Here is a 23,324-nt window from a genome sequence, read left to right as displayed (position 1 = left end):
AACTACAACCAAAATTTAGAGCTACACACTACTACAATAGCCTCAGGTTTTTCATCCTCTACCTCTAAGAACACTGCTTTTATTAACTGGCAGGCTAAAACCATATCAGAAAATTAATGAAGAACTAAACAGTGTGATGATCATACCCCAGTGCTATCATGAGCCTTGCTCTCATCTAGCTTTCCTGCCTTTGGTAGGTCCTAATAAAACATTTCTGCATCATGCATTCAAGCTGCAGAATGCAGATTCATTCAGACATTCAATCAGACATTTGCTGAACTTTCAGATCTGCTTTGAACTAATGCATGACATTTTTTTTGGCTGTATTGTGGTTTCCTCAAACATTGTGTTCATCTGCTGTGCTTGGTTCTTAATAGAGTTAATTGTTCCTCATTAGTGTTCTGAGATTCTGGATGCTGCTCTTGCATCTTTATTTATTGTGTATGAAACTGTAGGGCTGGAAGGGATCTCTACAGGTCTTTTTGTCTTAAGGAGAATCAATGATACTGCATCATTTTCAGCAGATACTTATCCACCGGTCCTTAGCAAGCACAGATGTTGAAAGTTTCATTATCTACCTAGGAAGTCCAGTCTGGAATTCCATTCTTATCATTAATTAAAATCTAATTGGAATCAACTATGTTGCAATCTACTCCATTACACACTACCTTGTCTACCATGGACATGTGGATTACATTATTCTCTTTTACTTGAAATGAAAACTCTTACCATGTCCTTCAGTTGTCCCTTGTTTTGTCTAAATAACTCTAATTATTTATTTTTTTTTCCCCCTTGAAGTTCATTATTTCTTTATATCTGTTCTGGGATTCACCTGATTAAATATGGATCTCTGAAGTTTAATTTTTCTCCCTTTGCAGTCAGTGGAAAGAACAAAATTCACCTCATCCTACAGCAATCACCTAGATAGGTAGACAAGTGTTACCTGTACCTCTCCACTGACAAGGACAGGATTTTAAGGTGATTAGTGGAAGAAGAGAGTTCTCTGTTGTACACTTGTTAAGTATTTCTGTCCTAGCACATTCACTTTGTGAATATATTCAGCCAATCTGCCTCTCCTCTTCAAATTCTCTGTATCAAACCATATATTCTCTGTGAATTGCTTTCTCCAATTTATATGTGTGTGTATATATATATATATACACATATATATATACATACGTGTGTGTGATATATATATATATACATATAAAAGGCAATGCATTATGAGAACTGGCTGAACAGTCTATACGTTGCCAGATTCCCTCCTGTACAGACATGAAACTCACTACATGCTGGATTTTGGAAGGTTTGGAATTTTCTCAGAAAACAGTCTCTTGAATCCATCTGTCGTGGTTTGGTGGACATAATATTCAACAGGTTTCCCTGTCTTTAACACCTGGATATCAGAACAAGTCCATCCATCCTCCTCCTTTCTCTCTGCCTTTCTCTACCAAGCACATTATCTCCCTTCATATTGATATTCTAGTTCTGTAAATTATCTCACCTGTGTTGTCAAATTAACTAATAGTTTAGGTAATGTATAAAGGCTTGCAATGTCATTTTATTCTCCATGTTTTTGGAGTTTACATTACATTACCTGCACATCATCTAGCTCATCTGCCCTCTTTTTGCCAGTATTCCTTTGATCTCTTATGAATTTCTCTGTCTACCATAATTTTAGATCCTCCACGAGTACACCTTTGCTCATAATGACACAGCAGGTTTTTTAATCTTTCCCCTTAAAACTCATCCTCAAGCCTCCTTTACTAAATCTGTCAATGTTAACCACCTTTTCATGGCTAAGGAAACCAAAGGCCCCATGATTCTGGTCTGACCGACTGTGCTCCAACCTCTGCACACCTGTGCATAGGTCCAGTCTTCTTTTGAGGAAGTACACTGGTTTTAATAACCATGCTGTATGCCCTGTGAAACACAAGCAAACTCATTACACTGTCATTAACCTCTCACTCTCTATACTCTGTTTCCATACATCTTTCATTCCTACCTCGATGCTGCAGTTTCCCAGGACATTTCTGATGCTCTGCCTTGCAAAACTATCCTTTACTGTCAATTCTTTCGCAGAACACATCTGCTATTTTACCATTTGCCATTTAACTGCTATTATATATAGTACTTTAGGCTGTTGTTTGTGTTGGCAAAGGACAACAGCAGAGACTGGGGACACATTTTGTCAGGTACTGGCAGTGCTGCACAGAGAAAAGCCTGAAATGATGCTTTCTTCTGTCACAGAAGGGACTCCCCAAGAGAACCTCCACGAATTCTGAAGTCTCCTTCTCCCAGAAGACTTCACTGACACCTCCCTTATTACATCTGCCTGGCAGAAGGATCATTTCACAATAATCTGGTATTACAAAATGCTTTAGAAATATTTTAAAATACGCAAAACACCGGTGAGTTTAATTCCCATTCCTGGCCTCTGCGAAGGTAAATTGGACAACATACAAGTCCATTGATAACTTGATGGTAACTGTAGCAAAAAGAAAGAGACCTAACTGATTGCCTGATTGGACCTTTTTTGTAACTAAGATCTAGTCAGAGAGTGCTACAGGTCCCACTCAGGGGTTGGGGCTTTAGTGTGTCAGAGGCTATTCAAACTATCAGGAAAACCTTCCATTTCTCCACAGATTTTAAACTATTTCTAAACCCATGACTGTTAAACATGGAATTTATGCATGCAGAGATTTGCTTGTCCTCTGAGAGACTGCAAGCAGAGGGTAGAATAAATTAATGTTGCTTCAATGGGACAATTCTTGCCAACCATAGAGCTCATCTGCACCTTGACATGCTGTAACACGACTCTTTCAAAAGTTCTCTAAACTCTAAATTTAAACTCAAATTGCAAAGTGATGAATCAGGTCCAAGTTCAATTCCTCTGCTAAAATGAAATGCCCTTCAAAAAGTAGATGGCACTTTTGAAAATAAGTTTTCCTCAGGAAATGTACTACTACCTGGTCACATTTTTTTGCCTGGTATGTTGCCCATCTAATTGTAAGGCTCTTCAGAGGAGTGTAATTCTAGTTTCCTTTCCAGTTTGTCCTTTGCTTTTGAGAAAGCAATCTCTGTCATTCCTCAGAAAGAGTCAGAAAACAGTGCTCAGAACTAATAATACCAAACAGCTCTGTAATTTCCTATGGGGAAAACATATTTTCCCCTGGTAACTATTGCCAACAGAAATCTTGGAGATATCGTTTAACTTATTGTTTAAAACATTAAACAGAAGGAACTGCTTAGTATCAAAGATGACTAAGGCAGGAACATGTGCTTCCACACATGCACACACACATTAGATAAAATGTTGATGTTTAGAGGTTTTCAAGATGTAAACATTGACTTTGGGTTCTGCTTAAATTTACACTTGAATTCAGAATGAAAACCTACCAGTTAATATGTAACAATGATCAACACAAATAGGCAGGAGCACCAACTGTTACGATGACTTCTCCAACCTGCTTGGCCTTACAGATGCAGAAGAACAGAACTATACAAGAAAATCAGTCAGCTGTGCTTGAGAAAGCAGAATGGAGACTGAAGGTAAAAATAAGAAGTTATTCAACAGTTATACCGAGGTGCTTTACAAAAAATAGATGGCTTTGTTGAGGACTGCGGAAAACACTCATTTACTTCGTGTGACGAAGCATGTGCAGGTCAAGTGGGGCATGGGATGGAAACTGAAATGTCTATGGACTTAATCCTGCACAAAGTTACTTTGGAACAACTGCCATCATCTTCAAATGACAGAACTACCCCTTAGCTGGAGAAATTAATCTCCAGTCGAAGCTGTCACGTTCCCTGGCTGATGGGATTTCTGCTGCAGTCCGATTTTTGGTCATGTGAAGTGTCTGCTCTCTTACCCTGCAAGAGGGACACAGAAGGATCCGATGTAGGTTGTGCTCAGTCCCACAGGGAATGGCCCAGATGGACAGTGTCTACAGCAAATTAGCATCTTCACACTGTGGTTCCCGCCTGAGCTCTACTGGGGATGAATACGCTCTGAGACAAGGGTTTATGGATGTGAGCAGCTATATGGAGGTCAGCTTAAGTGCTCTTCTGGAGTGGGACCTGACTCTGACTCTTTCTTGAGGAACCCTGACGAAATTCAGCAACTGGAACACCTGTCCTTTGAATGAGGTGAACTTCCTCTCAGTTGGAGTGGTTTTGATTGGTATGAAAGGTGGACTTTACAGCACCCTCCATTAAACATAAACCACTGTGTGTAAAGCTCATTTTAAATACACTTGACCACTGCATTATGCACTTGAGCACTGCACCAGCCAGTAAGCAACCTCCTGAAGCACTGGGGTTGCTCAAGATAAGCCAGCATTTCCTCCACAGATAGATGAATAAGGCATGGCACACAGTGGGTGCTGGTGGACATCTTCATGGCAAGAAGCAGCAGCAAAGCAGACTGTATCACTGTTTTAGATGACTGTAGGAATTACATCCAGACCAGTGTCTCCTTTAGGTGCACAGAATGACAGGTTGGTTAGCAGCTTTGTCAATGTCATTTTCAGAAAAAAAAAAAAAAAATCTTATTCCATGACACAAATGCCTGTAGTTTAGCCATGGGTGTGGATTTAGTGTGTGTTTAAGTGGCCAATGGCATCCTGGTCTGCATCAGGAAGTGTGACCAGCAGGACCAGGGAGGTGATCCTGCCCCTCTACTCGGCCTTGGTGAGGCTGCACCTGGAGCACTGGGGGCAGCCTTGGGCACTGCAGGATAGGAAGGACATGGAGGTGCTGGAGAGGGTGCAGAGAAGGGCAACTAGGCTGAATTGGGGTCTGGAGAACAGGTCTTGTGAGGAGAGGCTGAGGGAGCTGGGGCTGTTCTGCCCGGAGAAGAGGAGGCTGAGGGGAGACCTCATTGCTCTGTACAGCTGCCTGAAAGGAGGTTGTAGGGAGGTGGATATTGGCCTCTTTTCCCTAGGACAAGAGGAAACGGGATCAAGTTGCACCAGGGGAGGTTCAGATTGGATATAAGAAAAAAATTTCTTCACAGAACGAGTGGTGAGGCCTTGGAACAGGCTGCCCAGGGAGGTGATGGAGGCACTGTCCCTGAAGGTGTTAAAAAATGGGTGGATGTGGTGCTTCAGGACATGGTTTAGTGGTCACGGGGGTGTTGGGCTGATGGTTGGACTTGATGATCTTGAAGGTCTTTTCCAACCTTGATGATTCTATGATTCTGTGATTTACTAGAACTGCATGATGGAGTTCAGTGAATCAAGCTAAATTCCCAAGCAGCAAACACAAGTGATGACAGAGCCAGGAGCTCTACTTCAGATATTCCTTGGGGGAGTTCAGACACACACCTCTTGAGACAAAAGGCATCCATCTACTGCTGAAGGGAATCCTTTCCCTGTATTCAAGGGGCTCTGTACTGGGCCTAGGGAAAATAAAGTGCCAGTGTGCAGATGAGTATCTAGCACTGGCTACCACAAGGCAACCATAGCTGCTACCACTTAACTGGCATACACCTATTTTCAACATCCTTTCTGCTTTGTTGATGTTACCCCTTCCTTTTTCATGCCATTCGCAACACATCATTACTAGCTGCAAATTTGTGGGAGTAAATTGTATCCCTGGGGATGAAACCCCACCAGGGGTGAGTAAACAATCTCCCCTTCCTCAACCAAATCCCAACTGTGCCTCACATTTCATGGAAATGACCAGCAGTTCCACTATCAAAACATTCACGCCTTATGAGTAATATTTACGATGGGAGTTTTTTATGTTGGGTTTTCCCCCTAAGAAGAAAAAGAGGAATAATTAACAGAAATAAACCCAATGAGAAATTTCCACATTATTACTATTATTTTCACAAGGCTTTCACAGGAAAGTAAAAGCTTTTGCAAGCAATAAAAGTCCTTTTAAACATCTTTCTTTCTTTCTTTTGGAAATGGAGTAAATTATGAAGCAGATTGACTTTAAAAATAAATAGAACTATAAATACACAAAAGTCATTGCCTTCCTCCAGTAATTTAATATGAGCATCTTACTCTGAAGTAAGGAAAAGTTTAGTTCACTCACAGAAAGAATAAAGCAGATGTGAGGTTTTTCCGTCAGCTTAAGTGCTGCCTTGGTAAGGTGAGTTGTCCGACTACATTAAACAAACATTTTAGTCAGGCATCACACAGGAAAATAAACAGTAGCAGAGGAAACATGAAAATATTAAGGACTGTTATTCTTTGGCCCCTTTTCCTGCGAAGCAGGTGATAAAATATTACTGTGTTTCCACAGGTAAGGAAACACGCTCTTAAACACTTTGCAGAAACACACATTACGATCATCACTTAAAATGTCAGCAGTGGACAGGACTCAGCTGTGACAGCACACAGGAGCCTGCTGAGAAACTCTGCAGAAGCAAAGGATTGAACATGCCTGGTCAGACTGCTGGGCTACCTAAAACAGCCTTCTGACCCTTGGCAATATTTGCCAGGAGCAAATTCTGATACAGACAAAAACCATCTTGTAAGAGATGTCTGTAGAGTGAACTGATTTCAGGAAAGTCAGATTTGCGTGAGAGGGAGGGAGATTATCTGCTGGATCATTTTGACTTCTTTCTGCCCCACTGGATATCAAAGAATGCACACAGGGAGAAGAGAGGAGACCTGCTAAGCTTCATCTTTTTTTGCCCACACGTGCTATGTGACACTACACTGTCCAGATTTACCATTATTTTAGTTTCTGTAGATGTAATTTAAGTACCATGTCAGTAAATTCTGTTCTCTGTGAAATTTATACATCATGTCTGAAAGTCTGTACATATTTAATTATAAAACTAGAAAAATATCCTTGAGATGATTTCTGCATTATAGCCAGAAGTTATTCAAAACTCACATCCATCAGAAGAAACACTGCAATCACTTTTTACTGCCAGGGCTTTGATTTCAGTCAGTTTGGAAAAGCAACTTGAAAGCTTTCGGATCTTTGGTCAAAGATCTGCATAGTTGCCCAGTGGCAGGGTGGGCAGGGAAAGCTTTTATTCTTCTGCTCACCATGAAAAATGTAGTTGTGAGATTGTGAGGTGCTACTTGAAATCCTTTGTGGTAGCAGTTTCTGTCTCTATTAAAAATGTGCTGCATTTTTACAGTCAGCCTGTCTAGCCAGTGTGGTTTGTGGAAGCCACTCATGACTAATATATGCATATATATATATGGTTAAACTAATGGTGTAGCTCAGGTTCAGTAGATAAACTGTTGCCCTGGGATTCAGGACTATGTACAGTTCTGCAGCTGATCAGCTGTGTGATGCTGGGCAATACCTCACTGCTTGTCTTGAATGTCAGGTCCTTTTTAAATGTGCTAGTACAGTGTTTGAAATAATAAAACCTAGATAAGAACATAATGAGCAACTTCTCCTTGGCCGTACTGTCTTAGTTCCATACAAGAAAATCAAAAGAGCTTTAGTTCTGTACAACAAAATCAAGAGCTCTGCTTTCCATCCTGAATTTAGAGGTGCTCATCATAGCTTCTGCTACTTTTAGAAGTTAAATTTTAATTTCAATGCAAGAAAACAACACCATTTTAATTTAAAAACAAAGAAACAAAAGTAAACAGAATTTTTCCTATGTGGTAAAATACTCTTTGGGGGGGGCAAAGCCCCCTTATTTCACCATTTGAGGTGAATTCATTCATCAATTCATTCATCACTTCAAATACTGTTTTTTAACTCTGAAAAAAAGATGGAGGAGCAATTGAGTGCCATAAATACAACACTACACACTTTTCTGACCCAAGTTACAGGGATATTTCTACAGCATCTTAGTCCCCAAGAAGAGCTCTGAAAAGAATTTCCCATCTTACTTGTCAGGAAATGGAGGTGGAGATGTAAAATTAATTTTCAAAGAAGGCAGGAAACGAACAACAGGACTCTCACTAGAAACCAGCAGCTGCAAATTTTAAAACAGCCAAAGAATGGGATATCTGAATGTCCTGGCAGCAAGGGTACAGGCTTCATGGACAATTCAGATCACACTGTCTCCTAATGTCTGAGACAAAATGGTCAGCCAGTAGGTAGAGTGGAAATTATCTCCTCTAATTTTAGGTATCTAGTAGAGGGTCCCTTTGAGGTCAGTAGAAAGAAAGAGTAATCTGTAAAGCATGAGTCACCTGACCTGCTTTGGATGCTAACTATTTGGACAGCACAATGATTATAGTGGTCAGATGAAGACCATCCACAAACCCATATTTGAAATCTCTCTGATTTAGAAGAGACAGTTGGAATAGAAGCAGATCTAAAGATGTGACAACTCCCAAGGCTGGAATAACGCAAATCCAGGATGACATTTTCCAGTTGGCTCCCTGGAGATAAAATTTTAAAATAAAGTTTATGTTCCATTTTCAGAGCAACTGCTTTTGATACAAATTTATCTCACAGATGCTATTTGACAGTTCTGCAAAGTTTGTCCTATGTGAAAGCCTTTTACTTTATGGCAGGCACTTCAGGGATGTAATGTGGCCATCCTGTACAGCCAACAGGGAGAAGCAGCTACTGCTGGGAGACAAGCCCCAATACCTCAGTTGGAACTCTCACTTCCTATACAGTCCTGTGGGTGTAAGTGTGGAGTGCCTGAAGCTGCCTTAGAATCATACAATCAGAATCACAGGATGGTTTGGGTTGAAGGGATCATCTAGTTCCCACCCCCTGCATGGGCAGGGACACCTCCCACCAGCCCAGGTTGCTCCAAGCCCCATCCAACCTGCCCTTCAACACTGCCAGGGAAGGGGGTTCCACAACTTCCCTGGGCAGCCTGTGCCAGTGTCTCACCACACTCTCAGTAAAGAATTTCTTCCTAATATCTAATCTAAATCTACCCTCCTTCAATTAAGACTTTTTTCTCTGTAAAATGAGGGAAAAGTTACACTTCACAGGAAACATGAAAGTCTCCACAGGTGGAACAAGATAAAATTTGAATCCAATTTAATCTTAGTTCCTTGCCTTCTTACACCACTTCCTGGATGCTTAAAGTAAATGAGAAATCTCCTGTCCCCAGGATGCACTCGTGTGACAGCCTAAACCCATCTGAAACCCTTGTTTCAGGTTTCGGAGCCCCCCCCTTCCCAACCTGCCTGCATCGCACAAAGCAAACCTCCCCCTGCCCCACGCTGCCGTGCTCCCCTGCTCCCTAAATAGGTTAAACAAACAGGGAGAGACTCCAGGGAAGTCACAGGTTCAAGATCACAAAGGACGTGCCGTGTTTGGGCCAATTGGAGGCTTTTCTTGCTATTGTGCTTATCTGGATCTTCCCTGTCATCCAGACTTTAACCTCTGACCCGCGCGCCCACCTCTCGCTGAAGGCTTCGCGGTGTTTACCCATTATGTCATGTCTGTGCTTTTGTGGAAACTTCACAGAAACAAACGGAGGAAGTTTGCCAGTCAAACGGCTGGGCCATAAATCCTGTCCCGTGTAGATAGAAGGGTTTACTGTCACTGGAAGTCTGCTACTGGCATCTGTCACCAAAGAAATGTTTACAAATTTCAACACGCTGGAGCGCCGAAGGATTCCAGCACTGCAGGACTGAACATGAGTTGTGGAATAGCCACCAGTGTGCTAGATAGGGGTGTCCTTGTTTTGCTAACCTGAATAAACAGAGTGACGATGTTTTCGATAACTCAAGGTCATTAATGGCCAGTTTTTCTGTCAATCCATCTCATAGGCTCATGAGTACAAGTACCCAAATGCTCATTTGCTCATTGTAAAGCTTCTTCTGTCCTAAGGTATCTTTGCTAGGAGTTTAATCCAGGAAGGCAAACTGCTTTTGGGCTCCTTTGCTCATTTCTAATAAGTCCTTTTTTATTTACACACTTCCCATCCTTCCTTACAATCAATTTTCTTTACAGTCCCTGCTGTCTCTCCTCTTTCTGCACTACTTTGGGACAAGACATGGTATGATGTTGCCTTTCTGCCCAGTGTCAGGGCAATTAATGCCTTCTGCTGTGTGAATGAACGATAAAAGTAAGGCAACAGAAAGATGAGTTTGGATAAGAAGCAGCAGCAAACAATTTAAAACAGTGGGACAGATAGGTAATGTAACTCTTTCTTTACTGACTCTTTCAACCAAGGGCCTGATTCTGCTGCCACTGAATGCAGCTTTTCACTCTCAATGTCAACAGGAGCAGGACTCAGTCCTAGAGTTCCACTTTAATTAAGTTTTCAAATCTCATTTCCTTTCAGAGGAGAGAAAACATTATTGTGACTAAGCTTTGGATGTGGTAACAAACCCCTGGCAGGTTGGTTGATTTTAACGGACGTATTAGTTTTAAGGAAACTTTTACCATCTTTTCTGCCTTTAATCACAGCTTTTATTACAATTACAGTAATGCAACAGATGTACATGCCAAAGGCAACATGTGTATTTTTAATGAGTTGAAATGCAACCTTCCTGGAGAGGAGAAAAAACTTCATTTGCTGAGTGTTTCTGAACCATATTATTAAGGGACAAGGGAACAATCAGAAGAACATTTACCACAAATTCAGAGTCTTCAGTAACTCACAGAGGAACGGTCCCATAAACCAGACTCGGTTGCTCTGCTAGGTTTAGCAAATTCTTGCTGAATGTAGGATCTTCTCTTGTCCACAAACAATACATGGGAAGGTGAACAGGCCACATCCAGAAAGCCCTAAGATTATTAGTCCACCCACGTGGTCTTGAGTCATTTGGGCTGTAAAACCCCCTCAGTTTCCAAAGATGAAACCAACGAGGCATTCTGCTCGAGAGAGATGTTATCACAAGCCCAAAGGAACTAGTTGCATCAACAAGGCCTATTTATGTGAGTTTTACAAGACATCGGCACACAGGGTTTTAATTCTGGTATAATTAATTCAGTCAATGATCTGAACATAGGCAGAGACCACATCTCACAAGAGCCTTCAGCCTGGTTTCTTGCCTCAATCTACCTTAACAGCTTGGACACCGATCAGACACTGGTGCACCCAGAAAATTACAACAGGCTGAGACACGTACACCAACAGGGGTCATTCACCTGGGAACTAAGGAGCTTGGAGAGTCAGACTCCAACAGCAGCACACAAATTCTGTTCTGTTAAAATTATCCCTGCCACTGCTGTGATCTGGGCCAAACAGCACTCACAAACAATGGCTGGCCACATTTTTTTTTGGAGGTTAATGCAGGCCAAGGACCATTTCCAATACAACCCTGGATGTGGATAACCTGTTTTGAGAGGTAAAAGTTTATCTGTGGGGACCAGAGAAGGATTCCTGGCTTGTGGAGATGTGACCCCACAGACCTTCACATACCTTTCTCAGAGATTAAATTATCAAAGGAAGAAGCCTGAAAGCCTAGTGTACATATGACTGCATACTTGCTTTCTCCTCAGTCATCATGAAACTGCCATCAATTAACAGGAATTGAAGCCACAGACCATATGAATCCTATCAGAATTTTATATCAACAACTGGCAGCCTGATGTTGTCAGGCACAGGGGACTGCAGTGGGGTGGCTCTCGTGATGCCAGGTTTGCAGATCACATGCAGGGCTGTTGAGGTTGGGCAGCAAGAATCCTCCCTGCTCATCCTGCTTCCAGCCTCTGCACTGTCCCACTGCCAGCCTCCCGTACAGACCAGTACATCCACTGACATCCATGACAGGTCCAGGACCTCGCTGCAACCAGAGTGGCTGTGGCCCATCTGTCTGGATGATTAGTAGGTAGAATTCAACTGATAGAAGGCAGAGCACAACTGGAAATGTAGGAATGTGTTTTTACTACTATTAATGCAGTCAAAACTTCCTTCTTGCTGTTATTACTGCGTTAGCACGTCTATTCTATTCCAAATTGTTTTCAACTGCTAGCTTACCAAAATACCTGGAGTATAGCACAGTCCATGTTCTGGTTTTTATTTTAAACTTAACATAATTGATCTGAAATTATTCCCTTTCTTAAGGTTGTTCCTCTTGCTAGAGTGTGCAAAATATGTGTACAATATGCACTGGAGGAACATTAATCTTCTGCCTTTCTCTGTGTACACAAAAAGTGCTGAAATTCTTCTGTGCATAAAGTAACCTTTATATGTCTTTGTAGGCTGAAGGCCCTTTTCTGATTTTACCAATATTTCAGTTCAGATGACAACATTTACAGAGCTAGTTAAGTCACAGCTTTCAAAAACAGATGCAAATAACCCTTTGTGAGGCTGATTACTGATTTATTTGCACCATCCAATATGAATGAGATGCAAAAAATAAGCAGACATAAGTAAACAGTGTTTTAATTACGTGAGATTCCGTTAATAGTAGAGGGCAGTTTTATTAAGAAATACATCTTCTTTGGGGAAATACTTTATTTGCCCTTTTCCCCTCAAGAATTTTTGTTCAAAATCAACTCATTTGAGATTTTCCTGTACCCATGGTCTTAATTTGAGAAAAGATCAGACCTGTTTGTGCTTTGCTAGGAAACATTCGCCCACAAAACCACATCAACATTTACCAAATGAGAACCACACAGAAGTTGGTGCAGCAAAAAGAAGAAGCAAAAAAAACCAAAGCCAGGCTCACCAATGCAGTCCACACTGAAGAGGTTGATGGAGGTTGTTATGGAAGATTCATCACAGGTCTTCATCCCTCGCAGAGCGAAGCGCACCAGGGAGGCTTTGACTCCCTCTGGTAGGAAGGACAGCAGGTAGACAGGCATGTACAGGATGTAACGAAGTTTGCACAGCAAAGGAGTCATCAGCTTCCCTTGAGGGGACTGAGCCATCCGTTCTATGGTTGGAAACAGCAGCACAGAGCGAAGAACCTGTCAGACCATGAGAAAAACCACTGTCAGCCAAGTCCTGCAGCACGGCCAGACATCCCAGCCTAGGAGGCTGGATTTTTAAATGAGTCTCCACTTGAAATGAAGCTGGGTTTCCAGGTGTGTTGTACCTCAGACCTGTAGGCAGGCTTTGTCATGTGCCCAGCTTAGGTTTTTTAAAAGATGAAGCAAGTAAGAACGTGGTTATGAAATGCTCAATTCCATCAGTTTTGAGACAAGTGTCCCAGAGTGGGAGCTGAGCCCCAAGAGGCAAGTGACCCCACCAAGGACAGCAGGCAGGAACCATCATTGCAGTCCAGGCAGGTTTTTTATGTCAGCAGAAACACACTGCTTTTTATTTCACCTGGTAAATTGTTTTCTCTAAGTACCCCAACCAACCTAATTACACTTTGTCAGTCACTGTGATAGCAACTTTACAGTTTGACAACACATGGGGTTTTCAGTTTGCAGTTCAACATAGGTAAACTTGGTCAGAATAAGAATCTAAGCACACAGTCCCTTCACTAAGACCTGTTACAGTGGTACATAATATTGCTTTTTATATGTTATAATGAAGTAGACATATTCTAAAGCTGGTAGTTATTTAGTGTCATGATAATAGAATACACTGTAGCCTTACAATAGAATGAAGTTAATCATAGAATCATAGAATCATAGAATCCTAGGGGTTGGAAGGGACCTCGAAAGACCATCTAGTCCAACCCCCCTGCCAGAGCAGGGTCACCTAGAGTACAATTTTTAAAACTAACCCAGACTAAGCAAGAGTGAATTACTAGACGTACTCTCAATTATATTTCAATGTTAAGAACACACAAATATTCTAAAAGGGTTATTACCACTTTTTCCTGAAAGTAAAAATGCATTACAGTTCATATATGAAAAACCCTCCAAGCCACTCAATCACCTCACAGAAGTGTCAAAAATAAAGAGAGATTCTGGATATGACATTTGCAGATAATAAGGTATAAATTGCTGTGCTTTGCTGGTGTCTCAACCTAGATAAAATAGATGTAGTAATATTTGTGTCTGCTTACTGCACATATTTTACATATTGCACAAATTAAATTACTAATTTTGTAAAAAGTATTTTAAAATAATTCTCTTCAGTGTCACATGAGGCTCAGCTAGGTGTGCCACTGCATCTGTGTGCAGCACCACTAGTCTCTGCAGCTCTGCAGGGGAAGGCAGGACATGCCACCATGAGATGCTCAGAGAATCTGGGCACTGTAACACAGCAAACAGAAGTAATTCAGGAAATATCAGTAACTTGCAATACTGTATTTTCCACGATATTTCAAAAGCAGACTTTGAAAGTGCTATTTATAACACAGAGCTATTTTAAGAAATCCTTCTACTTTCCAGCTGATACTACTTTGGTCTTAGACAAAGAAAAAGCCATTCTCAGGGAAATCAATCCTGGGCCTCTTTTTATTAAAGGCAATCAGCAGCTGAAGTACAGGAATGCAAGACTTGTACTAAATTATATGGTAGTTTTGTGATACTTCAGCTAGGAGCTGAACTCAAACTGTTGTGATCTAAAGCAGATTTGACCTGCGTTCCCAGGCACACATTAATCCTTTGACATTACAGTTTATAGATACAGGATTAGTTGCTTGGAGTGATGTACTAACCACTGGGGGAAGTTGCTAAACCTTGGAGGAATAAGGACAAACCACGAAAGCTGTTATAATGTCCCATGCATTCCTGCATTTTTTAATGGCACAGCAGTTTTAAAAGATGTTGTTTAAGATAGAGAATAATTTTATTTAATTTCTTTCTTTCTCTTTCTTTCTTTCTTTCTTTCTTTCTTTCTTTCTTTCTTTCTTTCTTTCTTTCTTTCTTTCTTTCTTTCTTTCTTTCTTTCTTTCTTTCTTTCTTTCTTTCTTTCTTTCTTTCCTCTTTTGCAGGCAATAGAGAAATCTAGAATTCATATTTTTCACACACTTATCAACTATTTATTATTTTGCTGCTAGTTTCCCAAGCCAGGATTTTGAAATGCGCATTTGACTGCTAAATTGTTTAAAGATGTAGTTCAACTTCTTTCCAATGTAACTGCAGATACAGCAGGTTAAACATATTTTACTACAGTGAACCACATTTTCATAAAAAAGTATGTCATATCTGTGTCTTGAGATAGGTGAAGGAGTAGAAAGATACAGGTAAAATGAAGGAAATAAATAAGATTCAAATGCTTAATTTATATTTTTTTACTTTTCAAATGCCAGGATCTTATCTATATGCAATTTACACTAGTTGAAATAAAGCAGATGGCACAGAATTATATGCAAGTTACCACTTTCAGAATTATTATAAGACCAGTCATTCTGAAGATGGAGGACATTGCCTCTCATAACTACCAGGTATTGTCCCATCTATAAATGCCACTGTATATACCATCAAGTAATGGGTAAAAGTTAAAGACCCCTTTATTTATGGAAACCATTTGCATACTTAACCATACAAGTTTCTTGTGATAACAATCAGCCAAAGTATAAAAATATTAAACATAACTAGAGAGAGAGGAATCCAGATTCACCTGGTTTAAATTACCCCCAATTCAAAGTCCAGTGATTTTTATCGGTTAAGCACATGGGATCAGAGAGAGCTGGGGAAGCAGAGACATTGTTCTCAGAGACTTAGTGGATCTGGGGATTTCTGCAAGTTGGCCAGTGAATCTAGGGAAGGCAAACACAGCCTGTGCCCACGGGTTGCTGAGAGCTGTGGGTCGAATCACTTGCCCTTGGTCTTCTTCAGTCAACCAGATAAAACCGGCGGATATATTCTTACACTGCACTGGAATTCTCACTGTTGATTACTGTGACAATAAACAGTATTTGTAAAACTGCCATTCAACCTATTTAACTGTTATTTATTGAACATGCTATTAAATTGCAAGATTTCAACACTCCAGCTGACGCAGACATCAGGGTTCAATGTGGAAGGCGCAGTTGCTCTCTGGGTTAGTCACCAGGCAGCTGCTTCTACTTTCAGCATTAATTTTTAACTCTGTAATAGGGCTCAAGACCTGAATGGTTCAAGGGAATACAGTATGTGCAGTGTCTGAGAAGTTGTACATCTCGTTAACAACAACAAGCTAACACTACCTGCAAGCCCTTCACATTATTCCATGTAGGTGCCAAGGCAGCTCCGAGTCCCTAGTTGAGTGGAATCACTGAAAAAAATGATCAGGGCATGGTCTGAGAATGTGTTCAGAGAACAGATCAGCCTAAAACCACAATGTGTTCTGCCCTTGATTCCCTCAGCACACCCCACAGTAAGAAGGTGTGAGGAGTTTTTGATTTTTACTTTTGTCACTGCTTATATAGTCTGGAGCCTTGGGCTGTCAGTCCATCAACTCCAGGTATGTATGACCTGCAGAGTAAATTTTACAAGACAGAAGGAAGAGAAGCTACTTACTTCATAGGAAAACTGAGCTCTCAAGGTATAGAATACTGCATGTCCATTCCCTGAAAGCAGGACACTGACCAAGAGCTTTGTTTAGGCAGATTTCTTAAATAATTATGATTTACTTCATGTGATCACTGCTTAATATAAATGTAAAGAATACAACAGTCTTCCTCCAAACCACCTACAGAAATGATATACACATTCCTGTACATCTGGGCTCTCTATCCAGCTTTTCATCTACCTAAAAGAAGATGAGAAGGTGACAACTGAGTACCTTCAAGTCTTCCCTGGATAATGGTTACGTCAAGATGTTTTAGGAACTACAAGAACAGCTGGAATTTATTATTATTATTTTTTTTTTAATTAAAATGAGAACAGAGTACAAAAGACAAATTAACAACAAATTGTTGCTTATCACTGCACATTTTAATAGTACCAACCACCTCAGCAAAGGATTTCACCAAAATGTTTAAATGGAGAGGGCTGACACCGTGCACTTGCTCTTAATCTAGAGTGACGTTTTGCTCAGAGGAACAAAAAAGGAGAGGAAAGCAGGCAGGAGGTGAAAAGGCAGACACTGACCAACAGAAATGAACAGGAGCCTTTTCAAAAGATTTGTTTCAGCAGAGACCCCAGGTAGGTGAATTCTTTCATTCCAGCCAGACTTTATCAGCCCCGTACCCTGGCTCTCAAGGGATAGACTGTCCCTGGCCATAACACCTCTAAGGCATGGTCAGGTCTCTCTAATGAAGTTGTAAAACTACAAGACTCTGACCCACTGAAGAAAATATCCCTTCCACAATCCCAGAAAGTGAAACTTCCTCAGAAATAACCTGCTAGTTCACTCTGCTTTAATGGCAGAAGCAGCAGTTGCTGAAGGCTCACACTGACTTTTGAGCAGGGAAGGTTTGGGGAAGTATCTGCTCCTATTTAATAATCTGTTCTTCATCACCGGGGGAGTAGGAATGGTAAATGTAATGACCACCACCAAAGAGAACATCAGGCTCAGATCCTGTGCTGTTACGGAACATGGAGCCTGTGGGGAAGTGGCAGAGATGAACCCAGCAGCAGAAGCAAGGAAGCAACCAGCTCAGGTTGTAAAACCGACCAACGCTCAGCGCAGCAGCTCCCAAGCACAGCCCTGCGGGCCCTGCAGCCACACACCCCACTCCAGCACCAGCACCAGATCACTGGGCTGGAGAGAAAACCACCAAGGAAGCAAGGAAGTTTTATGGAGAATTCCTCCAAAACCCAAAAAGCAACAGCTCTTTCTTTGTCACAAATAACAATTCTTCTGATAGATTTTAGTTCATCCCATATATCAGTTTATTATTCCTCTGTTGTGTTGGCAGAGAAAAAGCTATTATCTGTCAGGTGAAACCTAGTAAACTTTTCAAGATATCATAATGATGCAGTTAATGGTAATCTATAGTCTACCCTTGACATGGAGTGCCACATTAATCACCATTTCTTTTACTCAGTATGCAGAAACCTGCAGGAAAAACAATGAGGGTCAGGGAAGTATTCCCTCCTTTATTACCACACCTGTGCTGAGCAGATTTCCAAGAAAACACACAGGACAAACCAGACAGCATTGGCCTGGGCTTTCTGCTCACCAGGGTGGGACTTTCTGGACTTGCCAGATCACTTTGCTCATTCATGAATTATGTATCTAGTATAGTATAATATAATACATATTATATAGTTATATTTTAAAATCTTGAACAATTTCTTCTGCATTTGGTTTATCATTAAGCTGCCTGTCACAGCTCAGTATCAACAAACCTGCATGATTTCATGACAGTAAAAAAACCTAAAGAACGAACAAAAAATTATTTCACTCCTGGTATGAAGCAAGAACTTCCTGTGTGTGCTTTCTTTTGTCTTATGGATCTGCTGCGATCTCAAATGAATGTTTGGGTGTATTAAATAGGCAACAGAACAGGTATCTCAAACATGGTTAATAGAGAATCTCACCACTGAAGATTTCCAAGTGCTTTATAAGAATGAAGTCCCAATAAGAGAAGACCAAGCATGACTTTCATGGACAAATAAGCTGAGTTAGATGACTTCACCTGAAATATACATTGTGAAAGGAGGAAGATTTAAAGCAACTGTATGGTAAAAGTTGCAATCCTCTGCTCTAACTAAAGTTTACTTTTTTTTGGGTAACTAAACTGTTTCTGTAGAACAATGAAGTAAACAAAAAGAAAAAAAAGGGAATAACCAACATTATGTAGAAAAGTTTGTATTTTTTTACCACAAATGTGGTCATGGTGGCCTAGTTTGTTAGTGGCTTCAAGAGAGTCTCTGTTATCATCTTCTAATGCCCCCTCTCAACATACTGCTGCGAGACAGGGGCATGTGCACTTCATTTCATGCTTTTACCTTAAATTTTCCACATTTCCTATTTATTAGAGCCCAAATTTTCACTTCAGCATTGGATTAATGGAATTCTTTTCTATTCTTTCACTCCAGACTTTACATTGTGCTACAAAACAATCTGTGACAGGAAGTGAGAGAAAGGAGGACTTTACATTTTTTGTGAAATTTATTTGTATACGAGGAGCATAATCTGCTTCCTGCAGAGCTTCATGTGTTTTCCAAAGAAATGCACAGTAGTGTCTGCAACTCTGTGAAGGTGTTGTTGCAATACCAACACAGTTAAATTTTCTCTGATGGGCTAAAGGAATTCTTGCTCCCTAGGAAAAACAAACTTTTTGAGTGCCACTGGCAGCGCCATGGCAGTATCTAGCAGCTGAACCTGACAAGGGTTATTTGAGTTTTCATAGCTTGAGAACAGATGTGATCAAGACTCTTGATCACAGGAACTTCTGGTAGAGTTTTCACAGGCATACTGAGGAGCCAGCTAAGGACTGAGCTCTTCAAGGGAACTGCCACGTGCAGGGCTGTGCAGGCACAGGGAGGAGGTGCACATGTTCAGAGGGAGAATTTCTCTCACAGTATCTGAAGAAATTACAGTTCAGTGGAGAACCACACTTAATGCCACCTTTAAAGCACACAATGACCCAGCCAGCCTTTTCATGTAGGTAAGAGCATGCTAGCATAAATGCAACAAGATAGAGCAATGTGTTCAAAGATGAACATAATTCCAGAGTCAGGATTTTATTTGTTTTCTTTTGCTTTTAGATTGATATGGACCCAAACAGGGGTGACGTAGAAACAGAACATTAGTAAATATCAAATGTTCATTTAAGAACTAAGCAAAGAAGTGTGCAAGCAGTCAATAAGATCCATTTACCAAGTAAACTTTGGATTGGATTTTGCCTGACAGCTTCTATGTGGTTGCCTCTAAGGTGCTGGGTCTAGGTACTGCCTTGGGCACAAGCCAAGGCCAACACATGTACACACACTGCCCAGGTACATGCTTCTGATTCTTTGCTGAATAAATATAGCAATGCCTAGAGATCCCCATCCAGCACACTGGTGACATCAATATTAATGCTGGTTTACACTAAAAGAGAAATTCATTAACACAGAAAAGTAGGTTCATCTGCAGAGCTGAGCTATGGCCAGAACACGAGTATGACAAACAGTTTACCTCATGGTATCAGTACAGAAATAACCTCCACTTAACATATCAGAAGCACTGATTATTGACTACCCTATGTGATTTCTTCCCCTTTATGCCTTCTGTAAATAGAAAGAGGTGGAACTAGTAGGAAAAAAATTATCACCTAAGATACCCTGGAGTTATTCAAGAGAAGTGTACATGTGGCACTTCAGGGCATGCTCTGGTGGGCATGGTGGGTTTTTTTGTGGGTTGTGTGGTGGTGTGGGTTTTGTGGGGTATGTGGTTGTGGTTTTGTCGGCTTTGTTTCTTTGTTTGTTGGGTTTTTGGGGGTTTTTTGTTGGTTTGTTTGTTTTCCTTCTCCTGGTGGATGGTTGGACTCTGTGATCTTAGAGGTCTTTTCCAACCATGACAATTCTATGGTTCTGTGATGGTGGCTTCCACTTTGCATCACAGTCTCAATACTGGTCAACTAAACTGGACTAGGACTTACGGCTCCAGAAACAAAACCTTTTTCAGTATTTTCTCTGGCATGATTTTGGTCAAAGCAAGCTAGAATGTTCCCTGTTATAAAATAGTTATAAAATAGTGCAGAGCAGGAAGGGCTCTTCATACATGTGTGTGAAGAAATCATGTTTGGGGCTAGGGGGAAAGGAGGAAGCTCCACTCTTTGAACATAAGCTCTATTTTGCCACCTACTGCCTAAAGCCACAGGACAGGCTCTGGTTTGTTTTACAAAGAAAAATAATTTAAACACTAGTTTTAGCATATGTACCTCATTCAGGTACTGGAAAGCTGCTATAAGGTCACTTTGGAGCCTTCTCTTCTCCAGGCTGAACACCCCAACTCTCTCAGCCTGTCTCCAGAGCAGAGCTGCTCCAGCCCTTGGAGCATCTTTGTCGCCCTTCTCTGGACTCACTCAAGGAGCTCTATATCCTCTTACATCTTATTGCAAAGTCTTTACCTCTACTCCAAAAAATCAGAATGAAACATGAAGTTTAGAACACTAGTATTTCTCTCTAATTTAAAGAATGAAACTTATAACACTCCAGAACAAGGCTGATCATTAAATCAAGTCCATGACCATTCTGCATTTCCTTCCCATCAAGCCCTAAGAAATCCTCCAGCACCCAACGATATATTTTCTTATGCTTTGGAAATAGATCCAAACCCCCCAAACCAATGATCCAGAATGAGAAGATGGCAGACATAACAGACATAACTCATAATACTAAAAAAATCTCAGGAAAGGATTTTTGTCTTTTTTTTTAAGCCAACAGAAAATGCTACCAAAAGAAAATACAGAGATTAATGCCAATGGAGAGTTCCCTTGTGATTTCAAACCTTAGATGAATTGTATTGTCAGCATTTAAACAAGACACACCAGTTGCCATCTACAAGGCTTTCAGTATTACGGGGAACACTGTATATACTGGTTACCTCTGGTCAATCTTTACTGCTTCCAAGGAAGGTACCCAAGGCCACAGGAAGCTATACCCCAAGTCAGGGCAAAAAAAAATATTCTTGGACAACTATGGGAAAATCCAAAAGGGGAGTTTAGGTACTAAAATATAATACATACTTTATGCTAATGATAAAATTTAATACATACATAAATATATAAAAATTACACTTAAAATACATAAATATATGAACTTATCTAATTATACAGGGTGCAAAAACTACAGCAACCATAACAAACATACTCTCTTACTTTTTACTATATTTTCCATCAACTACTCACATTCATTAAAACCAATATTGTTCTCTTGCTCCTTCTTAGTTGGATGATTACTTCAGATTTAATATTTTCTTGTCTAGAAATCTGTTTCTAATATCTGCATTTATTTATATCCACCTGATTCTTTGTAAGTATTGCATTCTAATAGAACAACTCTTTTTTTTCTCTGTATTTACTCCTTGTAATGTCTATAGAAGGCCCTCACTATACACATTTGCTGTTTAGTGAGGTTAAATGAGCCAAGATATGCTGAGATCCTCCATCACTTTAGGTTCCTTATTAGCTTTCTAGCCCTTCCCTCTATGTATTTCAGTCTGAATTCCTCTTTCTTTAACACAGCTGATTAGACATTACCTTGTACAATAGTACTGCTTTTCAGTCCTATAAACCACATTGTGCTGAACTAAAATGCCTGTGAGTTCTGTCCATGGTGATACATGCCATTCATCTTCTCAAGAGCACTGATGGAGACCCCTAGCCCTTTACTGTACACTTTGTTACCCCACACATGAACTGAGAAGCAGGCATTTCTTAGACCTTATCTGTGCAAATATGGCACAAGAGATGTATAAGAAACAGCAAGTATGGAAAAAGTGAAGATAACATTTTTAAGTCCCTCTCCCACATGCCCAGACTTTCAACTCTTACAATATGTGTACAACAGACAAGGCTGCCTCCTTAAAGCACTCTGCTGCCATGGTTGTCTTCTCAACCTTCTAGCTCTTATACCTCTGCCAGATTGTCACTCAAAGGTCAAACTGGAGCACAGTCAGCAAGAGCTGTGGCAGGGGAGAAGTGGTAGCCAAACTCCAATCCATGTCTTCTCTAGAGATCTGCAAAGTGAAGCAACTAGAAATTCATAACTGACTTTTAAAAACACGATGTTGCCTGAATATTGTGTTGCATCACACCCTGAGCTCAGGTTGGCTGTGTGACAAGGGCTGTCTCCTGTTTGAGTGCTGCTTCCGTTTGTCTGATGTCAGGGATGTCTCTGCCTCTTGGCATCTGATGTATTCTTCTTTCATACTTAGGTTCATGTTTTCATTGTTAAAATTGCTTATAGCATAGTCTAATAGAACGGGACATTCAATTAACCCCCTATCCTGGATTTAAGCAAAGCATGTGAGAGTCACCACTCTTGTTTCTCTGTGGCCACAGGTGCAATCCACGCAGACCCCTTCTCACCTCTATAAAATGTCACAACTGTCACGGACCTTAAGGGAGTTGGTCAGCTTAGATTTGTCTCTATCACATTGAACTACAAAAGAGAGAACTTTGGAGGCTACAACAGGCTGGATTCAAGGTAACACAAATTCAGACAACCATATATCCAATGTCTTTAGCTATTTTGATTTGCACAAACACATAAAGTATCACCTGTTTCAGTTCTTCAGGATACTTCACATACATGCTTCACAGAATCACAGAATAGTCATGGTTGGAAAGGTCCCTCTGTGATCACCAAATCCAACCATCATCATGTACCTGTTCCACAGCATTTTAAAAAAATGCATTTTCTCCTGGTCTGTCCGTCCATCACTCACACTAACTTGAAGTTTCTTACACTGAATATATCCAATATTATAATACAAGTTACACCTCCTTCAATATCTGAATTTGACTCACTATATTCAACAATATATAAACCACACATTTTTCAAATGAATGAAAACTTGTGTTTCCTTTTTCTTCTGTGTTTTTTTTTTGTTGTTTTTTTTTTTATTTTGGTTGTTGTTCTGTTTGGTTTGTTTTTTTGTTTGTTTGGTTTTTTATTATTATTATTTTGTTTGGTTGGTTGGTTGGTTTTGGGGGTTTTTTTTTCAGATTCTACCTGATCATATAAAGAGCAGGCAATAT

General features: G+C 40.5%; 1 protein-coding gene across 4 annotated transcripts in view; it reads right to left on the bottom strand.

The window, feature by feature from the left end:
* LDAH (lipid droplet associated hydrolase) overlaps window positions 1-23,324 on the bottom strand; it is a 103,405-nt gene that overhangs the window by 25,605 nt on the left and 54,476 nt on the right. For all 4 annotated transcript variants that reach the window (XM_051614492.1, XM_051614495.1, XM_051614494.1 and 1 more), the window contains one exon: window positions 12,528-12,768. In XM_051614492.1, the coding sequence (XP_051470452.1) occupies window positions 12,528-12,768 (241 nt within the window). The remainder of the gene's footprint in view (window positions 1-12,527; window positions 12,769-23,324) is intronic.

The sequence above is a fragment of the Apus apus genome, chromosome 3 (genome assembly GCF_020740795.1).
Source record: "Apus apus isolate bApuApu2 chromosome 3, bApuApu2.pri.cur, whole genome shotgun sequence".
Taxonomy (NCBI): Eukaryota; Metazoa; Chordata; class Aves; order Apodiformes; family Apodidae; genus Apus; species Apus apus.
Note: the sequence above shows the minus strand (reverse complement) of the source record. Positions and strands in the feature narration are given on the sequence as shown.